The sequence below is a fragment of the Oculina patagonica genome, chromosome 5 (assembly GCF_052425735.1).
Source record: "Oculina patagonica isolate OP01 chromosome 5, crgOcupat, whole genome shotgun sequence".
Lineage (NCBI taxonomy): Eukaryota > Metazoa > Cnidaria > Anthozoa > Scleractinia > Oculinidae > Oculina > Oculina patagonica.
The window spans coordinates 20,052,623-20,064,457 of NC_135762.1; the positions used below are offsets into that span (position 1 = coordinate 20,052,623).

General features: G+C 38.2%; 1 protein-coding gene across 1 annotated transcript; it reads right to left on the reverse strand.

The window, feature by feature from the left end:
- Positions 1-3,547: 3,547 nt before the first annotated feature.
- On the reverse strand, positions 3,548-11,498 carry LOC144655047 (tolloid-like protein 2). Its single transcript, XM_078515267.1, has 6 exons — positions 11,199-11,498; positions 10,602-10,623; positions 9,231-9,608; positions 8,140-8,535; positions 5,579-5,905; positions 3,548-4,837 (listed from the first exon to the last, which is right to left on the reverse strand). The coding sequence occupies exons 1-6, from the start codon at positions 11,496-11,498 to the stop codon at positions 4,566-4,568; spliced, it is 1,695 nt and encodes a 564-aa protein (XP_078371393.1). The 3' UTR covers positions 3,548-4,565.
- Between the last annotated feature and the right edge of the window lie 337 nt (positions 11,499-11,835).

Genomic DNA, 11,835 nt, shown 5'->3' on the forward strand with positions numbered 1-11,835 from the left:
CACAACTTGGTTTGGATATATTTCCGATTTGACTAGTGACGTTAGTAAGACACTTCTCAAGACATCAGCAAAACATTGGCAGTGTACAGTATTGGTGTGAACTTGAATGAATTTTTTACGAGATCAGTAAAGCTATCGAATAAAAAGATGACTTGAAAATGAAAACTTCGAATAATTATAATTAAATACCAATTGAATTTTAGATGAGAAATTCCGGAAGTGTTGTGTTTAAAATAGGAATTTTTGTACAACTTAAAGTTCCGAAAAAAAGACCACATGTGTGGTAAAAATCACAGACAAACATGATCAGGAAAACAAAACAGGCCAATTGGTTTTATTCACGAAAATACAACTTTCTTGAGAATGAGTTTGTAAACAAGACAATGAAATCGAATTACATTTCACACGAAATTTGCATACATTTGAACTTGCAAAAAAGAAGTATCTCTGCCGAGACATAATAGCGTCAGACCTTACATTAATAATTATTGTATTCTGATCTGATTGTTATTTTTTATGCATAACTATTTGAAAGTGGTTCTCATCGATGAAAACAAAACGGTTTTTCATTCACTACTTGAAGTATTTATAGACGTGAAAACATTCGCTTAATCAAATTACATTCTGCACGAAATATTTTGTATCCATTTGTCCCGAAACTTTGAGGAAATTGAAATTTTTGTGGACAGTACTGCATAAAAGCAGTTTATAGAATTGAATAAAAAGATAAGAACCATATTGATAAAGGAAATTTTAAAACTTTATTTTGGTTCATTTTGACGAAATTCAGGATTTTCAAAGACTGCCAGTAAACGGCTGTATGGTGGCGGGCAGAAGTAGGTTCGTTCTGAATTTTTCAATACGGTATACAAGTTACAGGTCAATAAACAGACCCTATGTACAGTAAAAAACGTTTTGGGAACAAACCATTGTGAACTCATTTTCTATGTTATCCTTAGTACGACATGGGGCTTGTTATCAAGTTTGTTAGTACGTTAATACTGCAAGGTGTATAACCTCAGAGAATTATTATCAGTGTGTTTTGTTTTATTAGCGGTTTATACTCGAAGGTCTTGGAATGGGAGATCAAAATTAAGGCAAATTTCTGATATTATCTGATTGCTTGGCACAGATTAGTACGATACTTAATTGGTTAGGAAAATTAAACAAACATTAAATTGAATGAGAGTAGAAAGGGAGGGACAGGTGGGGGTGAAAGGCTAAGGAGATGGAAAGGGAGGGAGAATAAAAATCCATGCTTGGTTATATCACGCAACCTTTGACTTCTGTTGTTTTCTCACAAGAACAAAAATTAAGATGGGGTTCTACCTGAATTTGAATGGAACTTTAAGAGATTTAAAGAAGGGATTGAATAAAAAGAATGGAAACACCTTCAAACAGTTGACCCCCTCGCAAGAGCACTCCGGGTTGTCAGGAGACTGTTTGGTGTCCGTCCACCAATTTTTAACTTCAAATTCAAATTTTAAAATCACATTAAATCTTCAATATTTCTTATTTGTCTAAATTTTACTAATCCTTTGAGAAAAACTATCGCCTCCCAGACATCCCCCAAAATCGTCCAAAAATTAACAAAATACTGCAAAACATATATATATGGGATAAGTAAAGCTTTTTTGGATTCCTTGAAACGCGGCTGAAATGGTTTTCAGTGTTTTCCAGCCCTTATACTTTGGGTCAGTACTACTATTCTTCACCAGTTTCTATTACAGTAATGGTATGAAACAAATACCTAATCATTGGTCAATAAGTTGTGATCATTTTCTTGACAATAGTACCTGATTAGGAGTTGTATACTGTTCCATTAAAGTGTAAGGACTGGAAAATACTGAAATGCGTCAGCCACCTAAAGCGTTGGAAAACTTGGTCTTCAGGTAAAACCCCGCCTTTTTTAAAAGGCTGTCAAAATGACGTTGCCATGGTGATTTCAAGTTACTGGCACAATAACTAATCCTACCAAATTATTGCGAGATTAATTTTCGATAAACGCGCAAAGTTTGGCAGCGTTTGGTTGAATCTTGAAAACGTTATAAGCGTCAAAAGTCAGCGAGGGCCTCAAAAGCCCCCCCCCGGCCTGAATAGGTTTAAGTGACTGTTTTTGCAGTGATTTTTACTGTACTGTACCCTGCCTTTCAAGTCAAAACAGATAGCTAATTATTAAGCGCCCGATTTTAAGCTTCTCAAGCTTCTCAAGCTTCTTGTTATCATTGATGACAGCGCTTATCGCCTTATATCGCACAAGGATTTTGTTTGCAGAACCGAACTTGTGGTCGGGATTCCTTATGCGATATAAGGCGAGATGGCTGTTTTCAATTTGTTTGAGAACTGGACTTTCAGCGTCATGCTCAACGAGTTTGACAAAGCAGAAAGGTCTCTGAAGAGTCCCTTGGCCGGGAAGAAACGCTGCGTGGGATCCAAATCAACCTTAATCAAAAGAGTCAAATCTAAAAATAAATTTACTTCATTTCACAAGTCTAAGCGAGTGGCGACAGGCGAGGGGCGAGTGAGGTGCATGATTTAATTCAGTGCTCGAAGTAACGAGGCACTTCATCTGTACTATTTGTTATTCTTTTATTTATGAGATACAAATGAGCATGATCAGCGGATTATAATTCATCTATCACTTTGTTCACAACGGACCATTTTATTATCGCGAATTGAAATATAACTGTTGCGAAACTTTTACGGAGAGTAGGGCTCAGCGTCTACATCAAGATTATTGGTTAAGCCAGTATTGCTATTATTTAAGGAAATATATCTCAAGGCCGATTTACACGATACGATTTTGTTGCATGCGAAAAGCTTACGACACACCTACGACATTCGTAAGCGAGTTGTAGGTTTGATTTACACGACACAATCATCGTGTCGTAGGCCTGTCGTAAGCATGTCGCAAGCATGTCGCATGCGACAAAATCGTAGCGTTTAAATCGGCCTTTAAAGAAACATCCAAACAAGCCGTGCGTGACAACTGACAGCGTCAATTCAAGAAAAATTAAATCTCTGAAGACCTCTAAACATAGCATATCTCTATTTCTATCGTTATACAGTCCAACCTCTCCTTGCAGATAACGCTGAACACTCCGGTGATCAGACGATGGTAGTTTGTGTGTGTTATGCACTCTGGTTTTAGTTTCAAAAGCAGCAACAATACTTTATTCACCTTGGGCGTTTGTCTTATACTGCCTTGAATATTTTTTCGTTTGAAAGCAGTGATTCATTTACAGAACATGTAGCTGAGATGCACAATGTAATACTTTTCTAAAAGACAGTGTGTCTCAATGCTGCAAATTAATTTAGATGTAGTTAAACGGACGAGTGTGAACACTTCAGGCTGTTACTGAAGTCATCGAAACGATGTCATAGTGGAGGCCTTGTTAATACGGACAATTTGCGCTTTGCCTTCAGTAGCCTATTTTCACAATGCAGCCAACCTTTGGGGTTAAATATCTGGAAGAATATCGCGTATACTGCAAAAAGCGCCATTGTGTGATTATGAAATAATAAATAAGTAAATATTCATCATCATCATCATCATCATCATCATCATCATTTATTTGCCACTTCAGAATTAAACATACAAATTAAAATAACTTAAAAAGATAGGGCGAGGAGACCTCCAAGAAACCACAAGGCTTATGGGGGAGGCCACCTCGGGTTAGCAATAAGTTTGTAATTTCGCTGTAAATGTGCAGCTAGGCCAATTTCAGACTCATTTTATTAGAAATTTAATCATTTTTTTCTTAAACGAAGAGAAGCTACTCGAACCAGTGATCGATTCTGGTAGAGAATTCCAAATTTAAGGACCTTGGAAAAGTATTGTAAACTGCTTTAGATTTGTACGACAGTGATGTGGTCGATAACAGTTGGCTATTCTTGTATCATAACTGTGTATTTGACTACTAGTAGAAAACAAATTGAGAAACATCGGGGGCAATAATTGGTTATGATAGTAAAACATAAATTTCGCTATTTGCAATGCATTGACTTGGAAGATATCTAAGATGCCCAGTTTAGCAAATAAGGGGGCAGAATGTTCTCGATAGTCTGAGTTGGTAACAGCTCGCACAGCACGGTTTTGTAAATAAAAAATTCTATTTAAATTATTTATATATGTAGAAGACCAGGCTGAATTACAGTAAGTGATATAAGGGTAAATTAAGGTGTAGTACAGAGCAAGCTCAGTATTAGATGATAAATAATATCTTGACCTAAATATGACACCAACTGACTTAAGCAAGTCTATCTTTAAGATAGTTTGGCTTTATAAAAAGCAACGCTGGTGTTTTTTAAATATGATGTCAGTACTTAAAATCTTCTATTAAAAAAGTCCAATCTGTTTAACTAAGCTTGAAAGAAGATGACCACTACTCTGGTATCAGCGTCAAACTGCTTCGACAATTTTTAAAGTTTTCCGGTGTTAATCATTTCTCTTATTTTGGAAACAACTGTCGGCTTTGTGAGTCTCCAGGAGCTGCAGGAACCGAGGATTGTAAAAAAAGATGTCCAAAGTTTTGTGTTTTCTTAAAAAGCTGCTGGGGTCACGTTTATGTGTCACGACTCTGCAATGTAGCCAATGACCAGTAAGGAGGGGGTTCGTCAGCTACCACAGATGAGTAAGGAGGAGGGGGCTCACAAGGAAGCTGGTTCCCTTGTGAAACGCCTGTTACCGGGCTCTCCAATAGCTGGGCACATCTTTGTTGGTTTTCTTGAGCATGTTTTTTCTTTTTACGGTAAAAAATGAGGAGAATGAAACCAATCAGAATGACTCCAAGAAGGCTGGAAATAAAGGCGATCGCCCCAGTAAGTTGGTTTCTACCTAAAAATTAAGAAAATAAAGAAGTTAACGAATAACTAACTAAATATAAATATTGTTGTTTTGAAAGCAGTTAACACCATCTCAACAATATATAAAGAAAACGTTCGTTAAAAAGCATTTTCTTTTTACAATTGTCAGCTGTTGTTGTTGTCGTTGTTATTTGTCAATCATTACGAACGGACGTCACCGAAGTATTACATGTATGTACCTGATCTACTAGGGAATGAAAACAGAGAATTTTGATTGTGTTTATTCTAAGTACAATTTTCCTGCGATCATCAAAATAAATATTGGTGGACGTTGTGTGGATCCTACCCCCGCAGCGCAGAAACCTAACTACACGACCTACCAATTGTATATTGGATCTGGTTTTACTGGTATAAGAAGTATAGTAGGGACCGGTAAGGGTACACTAACTTGCATGATGTCAAGTCTCATTAAAATAAAGTGCAGTGGATTTAATTAAATTGTGGGTGACGTCAAGTTTTATTCATATTCTAAGCCATCAAGGCTTCGGCCAAAACACTCGCCAGTGAAAACGCTCCGTGCATATTCACTTAAGAAATATTCACTACATTAAACGGCCCTTACATTATTTTAAAACTGGATCTAGGGGTAGACTGTAATTTTTTTGCCTGTATTTTTAAAGTTCTGTTTCCTGATTTTTAAAAACTGGATGGTCATCCCATTTTCGTGTAACCCATAAACAACCGACAGTTCCCTGTGGGAACTAGGACGTACCTTTCTTGGAACGGACTCTTGCCTGAAAGCTGTCCCAACTGTAATGGCCATAATACTGAACGTACATGTGGTTCCCTGTAGATGATATGGTGCCATGATAGTTCTCATTGCAGAAGGTGCCAAGAAGCTGAGCAGTTGATGAGCTTCCATCTCTGACATTTATATATCCACAGGAACAGCTCGAACAGCTAGATATAGACATGTGTTCAAAACTTAACTCCAGGATATAACCTTCTGTTGTGTCAATTTGAAAAGTGCAGCTCGTCGCGGGGACATCACGTTTTGGGCTGGAAATCGATGCTGAACTAGAGCTTTTAACAAATATACCTTCAAGAGAAATAACATTAATATTGTTCATTAACCAAAGTCAAGGTACAAATGTCAGTAGTTAGTAAGAATTGCTGAACTTTTGCCCCATAATGTAACCGGGGAGACTTGTGCAGTAGACTTGCTGTTTATAAGAGAGAAATAAATGATGAGAAGATCCTCCCAGTAATGAACACAACTTAAAGAAAGAGCGCTGCAACGGTATCGCAGAGGTCAGGGTTCGAGTCCCGGCAAGCCTTATTTTTTCAGGCTTTCTTTTCGCAACTGCTTAAGTTGTGTTTATTACTGCGAGGATCTTCTCATTATTTATTCTTCATCCGCAGTTGAAAGATATGATTTCACATATATTTATAATTTAAGAGAGAATTATTTCGAATGAATTGACTGTGCATCGGAGCAAAAGGTTTTCCACCTCCAAGTTATTTCATTGCACGACCATTTAAGAAAAGGGGGCTGGTATTTGGTATTCGCCTAAAATGAAAAAATCTCGATGATTTGGTAAGTGCAGAATGCAATATGGAACAATTGAAAGTATGATGTTTTATATATGTTCGTGTTTATTTGCTTTATTTTACTTTCGGAAAAACTGTTCACAGGCTACTTGTATTCTTTCCCAGGTGTTCCTTACGCTAATCTTTGCAAACGTAACACGACACTTTTGTTCGTTTGTAACAAAATACTTTTGTCTTCCTTGAAAATGCGATAACATGAAACTTTTGTTTTTTGTTTGTTTTACGGCGGCATCGATGACATTTGTTTAATTTAATCAAGTTACGGTTTAGACTGCACGAAAGAGGATTCTCAAAATTTAAAGAAACAAATCTAATCAAAAAACATATTTTTCGACAGGTTTTTTAAAACGCAGTACAGCTAGGATATTTGTTTCCTAGTTATCAGGTGTTCACGCTGAAAATCCCGGTGCAAGTTTTTGCATACCTAATTACGAAAGCGCTGTGAAAGTCTCAAAATCTAATTTAATTAATTTGTGGTTTTTACTTGGCGCCAAGAAGTCTGCAGGAAGCCTACCGCAAACACGTAATACAAGCGATGTTCATGATAGTTCCAGAAAACAACGTAAACTAATCTGCGCATGCGTTTGGTGTAAATTACGTTGAGTAGTACCACAAGGAGAGCAAAGGGTTTTCTGAAACAAATATATACCTTTGAGATCGTTATATGAAAGTAACGTAGATGTGCTCCAGGTTTTACCTAGGGGTACGGTCAGGTGCTCCCCACCCCCACCCCCTCCACATGGTATAATTAATTAATTGATATTAATTAATTAATTGACTATTAAAGTTACACCATAGCGCTTTAGGGGTTTAGGGGTTTAGGGGTTTAGCGGACGACAGCCCCAACAAACCATCACAATAGTGCATTCTGCACTAAAAAGGAGGTACGTTTTATTTGCATGCATCTTTCGAACAACTTTAAAAAAGTTGCATTAGATACATTAAAACTTATTTGTTTCAAATGGTGACATTTTGAAGGGATCGTTACAGAACGCTGACAAAGGTAGTCCCACCTAAGAACGAGAAAAGCTAAATGTCCCACTTCTTTTACTGATTCTTTAAAGAGTGGCCGAACTGAAATTCGGTCCCAATGCGTGGCTTCATAACAAGTCAGAAGAGAAGCGCAGTTCACGGTGTCCAATACAATTAAAGCCCTGAATTTGTTCAGGCTTTTTTAACCCTAAGCTCACAGTGAGGATCATGTCTTTGCTTGTTTCTTTCCACCGTGCAAATAATTTCATTTATCCATTACTTAAAAAACTCATTTATAATCCATAAAGAAAATACAAAAGAAATTACTGTTTAATGAGTGTCTTTATATCTGATAAAGACACGGCTAAACTTTACGTCCAATTTTCTAGGCCAAAATAACCCCAAATCTAAATGTTAGTGCAAGAATGAGTTGATCTACGTCAGAAGATTTTTAAGCCGTTCAATAAATTCGCAGTTCGTGTTTTATCAAGTCTAAAACACTCGGCTGCTCCTCGTGTTTTAAACTTGATAAAACACTGCTGCTCATTTATTAAACATTACATAACATGCTAATAAATGATAAGCTAATCAAAAAGACATTAACGCAACAAATGTGGTTAAATAATTGAAAAAAAATTACAATAAAGAACATTAAACTCGACTGCGCTTCCATTGTTTTTAACGAGAAGGTTACAGAGCTAGTTGTAAATTTATCTTTTTTATGCATCGGTGTAAAAAAGAAACACTTACGGTTTTGACTGTATGGTTTGCAGTCGTATATTGATGCCGCGGATAACGATGGAGTTGAAAAGCTTTTTATGGTTTGGTAAAGTGCCATAAATCCAGAGGAAGTGACAATTAAATCGGAGTAAAATCGAACACGTATGGACCCAGACGCAGTGATAGAGGAAGGGATGTTAGACCCACAGTACTTTACGGTGCGGAAATCATATTGCACTTCCACGTAGTCGCTACAGGATCCGTTGGAAGAAGACTCTAAATTAAATATCGTGAAATTTAAATTGATTATCCTCCCCCAGGGTGCCGTAACGAGCCAATCACAGGATATGTTCTTTGGGTAGTTCCAAGGAAAATTAGGACTGTAAATGACGCCAGCGGAGGCTCCAGGCACGATTCGTGGGCAACCTGAAACAATAATATACTTTAACAATGTCTGTTACTGGAGGTGACGTCACAACTGCACTTCACTACACGTTTAGCTATACCGCCTTTTTTCTTTGTGTGTTTCACAATAGCAAACCAAAACAATGATCAAAAACGCAACAAATGCTTCCACACGACGACGAAACGATTCATATTTTCTCTAGCCTCTCCACGATGCGGAGTGTGCCTGGGGTTCTATTTTTCTTTTTTTTTTTTTAAAGGAAGAACTCATTAAACATTTGAATGTGGACAAAATAGCAGCGATCGGATTAGTTGTAGTTAAACCATGGTAATCATAAAGGGTTGTCTGAGGAAAACGTATGGTCTTTCGTGAATTAAGTTCACATTCGCATTATTGTTCTTTCTTTTTTCTATATAAAATCACTCTGTTAAACAAAGAGGTGCTAATTTTTCATGCATATTCGATCAACTGAGTGGGTAACGGTGGGTGACATAACCGCAAGTGAAATGGCGGACTGATGCAGCAAGCGGAAATGGCGAGACGAAGCTATCAGTAGAGGAAAGAGTTCATGTGTGTATTTCTTCCGTATCTATACCCAAACAAGGATAATTCTGTCCCTATGTAACTACTTATGTTCAAAACAGGTTAAACTATACGTAGTAGACAGTCCGGTTTTCGTTTTTTTATATTTTACATAGTTTTAAAAAAAAACTACCTGATGATCTGTTAAGTGCTTTGTAGTGAGCCACAAATCCTTCACCCGAGACAGACCCATCAGAGGTGAACTGCATGTAGATGTATTTGCCGGAAGAATAAACCGGTGGAGGGAGACTACTTCCACAACTTTTTGTCAAAAGGGAAGCGTGACTGTTTTCTCCGTCAAACATTTGTACGCTATCCTTGCTGCACTGGGCATCATCTTCCAGATCAAATGCAGTAAAGTAGATGAGTACTCTCTCTCCATAAGTTGCTTCTATTTGCCACCGGCAACTTTCATAGTTACTGTAATTCTTAGGATATCCGGGACTGTAGATTGAGCCATTCTGAGTGTAGCTTAGATCAATAGTTTGTGTTTGAACATCACATCTAGACCCTGTGAAAAAAGATAAGTTTAAGCTCTGTGTGAACGAATGAATTCGAAGAAGACATAAAAAAGGCCTTTCAATCGGTTGCATATATATATATATATATCTAGGGAGGGCACGCACTGGTTAATTTTGCCCCATCTCCTTTTCGCAAAAAGGGCCCATTTTCATTTTGCCCCACTTCACGCTTTAAAGTGATTCCATCAAAAAACAACTTATAATCATTTTTGTCTGCGCGGAAATTGCGTTTATTAAGTTAACTTTATCAAAACATTAAATAAAAAGAGTGGGTTAATGTTTAGTTAATGTGAGACGTTACGAGTGAAATATTCGAACCCCGAAAATTAAAAGAAGGTACCCCTCAATAAAGGGAAATTACCGTGCGTATTATATATATATATATATTTAGCCCGACCTTAAAGCGGAACTCCCCAGTTATTTATTTTTTATTTAATGCTGAAATTTCGCGATGACACATTGAAAATATTTTTGACCACGCAGAACAACAGCAGCAAATGATGAAAACAAAAGGGTATTTATTTTACACAGAAGATATACATGACTTTATGCAACCTCGTTAAAACGAGGTTGGGCTTTATGTGTACGTAGCTTGTGACTTAGTTATCTCCTAAATAATATACTACTTATTAACCGAGAGTGAGGTCATTGCAGGGAAATCTCAGACCGAGGCCTTGATGCGATAGCGAGGTCAATACATCAAGGCCAAGGTCTGAGATTTTGCCTGTAATGACCGAACGTACGAGGTTCATAAGTTATTTATTATATGGCCTTTTTAGCGCTGAAAAAATGAAAATATTTTTCAATATCCGCTTGCGCGCGCAAGAGGTCATTCGAGGTCATGTTCACTGAACCGAAACGAACCCGGCCATGCGATCGAAACCAGAAGAAACGGTTTCTTTGACAATAAGGCAATTCTTGTCTTCATTACGCCAATGTCTAGGGAAAATTTAACCACTTTAATTTTCACAAAACAAACTGACCTGTGTTTACAAGTGTTTGACCCTTAAAAAGTTATAAAAAGCTAAGGCAAAGATCGGCCTAGTTTGTGATTGACTCATGTGGGGAGAACTTGCAGTGATTTCAGTGAAATTTGCGATGAAAATGTTAATTAATCTTCGTCGTCGCTCTCAATAACATAACGACGCTTTTTCCTTGTTGGATAAACTTTACTGGGCCATTGAAGATGTGGAAATGGCATCCAGAGATACTGCTGATATTCGCTCCAGGAAAAACACCATTTGAAGCTGCTGGAACGCTTGCATTATTCACTGCGAGCGAATTCGTCGTGTGTTTGAGACTCAGCTGGCTGTGTGATTGCTGGGAATTTGACATTAACTGGCCACCACTACTGGCTGGAGAAGCCGTTATCTGCTGGGCATTTTGGGACTGTCTTGAACCACGCAAGATATTCGAAATTATTCGCTGATGGTGCTCATTTGCTGACTTGTATGATTGAAGGCTTTAAAGATTTTTGTGGCCGCTTAGTTGAGCCACAAAAGTCTCTGGAGTATTTGCATCTAGCAATCGGCCAATGCTTGTCTCCTGACACTGTGGTTTGTGACTTTTGATCCTTGTACCTGGAGACTGGCTTTATCTGCGGCTGTTTTCAAGAATTTGCCTATTTCATTCTTTCCAAGGGGCGCCTTCATGTACCACACTTCAGGATTTACTCGGCGGTCGCCGTGTCGTACAGCAAGGAAGAATGGAGCGTCTTGCTCGTTCATTTCGTCAGGTCGGTGGCTTCTGAACAGCTTGTAAAATTGGACAGGACACCTCTCTGTGTTAGTGGCGTATGCTTTCGGCGTGAAAGGACGCCTGTGGCCATTTTCTTCACCTTTGCGTGTCTTGGTGCCCCGCTCTTTCAGCCAAACAAGCATTTCGCGGCCATCTTGAATTGGATCCGTCTGCAAGAAAACGTCTCCCCAGCACAATTTACGGCTCTCGTCACGGGCTCTAAACCCGAAAAGCAGGGAGAGAATCCATCACATGGTTCTAATACTCTGAAAAAGCTTGATTTCTTCTTCTTTAGTAAGCGAGCGAGTCGCGTTGGGACGGTTGCCTTTGCCTTGCACATCGAGGTTTTTACGCTTGGCTTCCAGCACTTTTGGTAAAAAAAGGCAAACTCGTCGTCCTTCAGAATGTTCATCTTGGACCCAGAATCCGACAGAAACCTCTTGATACTTCTCTGCAGTCCCATCAAAGTACTTGGCTCGT

Coding starts and splice junctions, on each gene's coding strand:
- LOC144655047 (XM_078515267.1), bottom strand. CDS start 11,498: ATGCTTGTTTGGCTGAAAGAGCGGGGCACCAAGACACGCAAAGGTGAA. Junction 9,609..10,601: donor TCAAACACTTGTAAACACAG/GTCAGTTTGTTT, acceptor CTTTTTTCACAG/GGTCTAGATGTGATGTTCAA. Junction 5,906..8,139: donor CAAACCATACAGTCAAAACC/GTAAGTGTTTCT, acceptor TTTCTCTTGAAG/GTATATTTGTTAAAAGCTCT.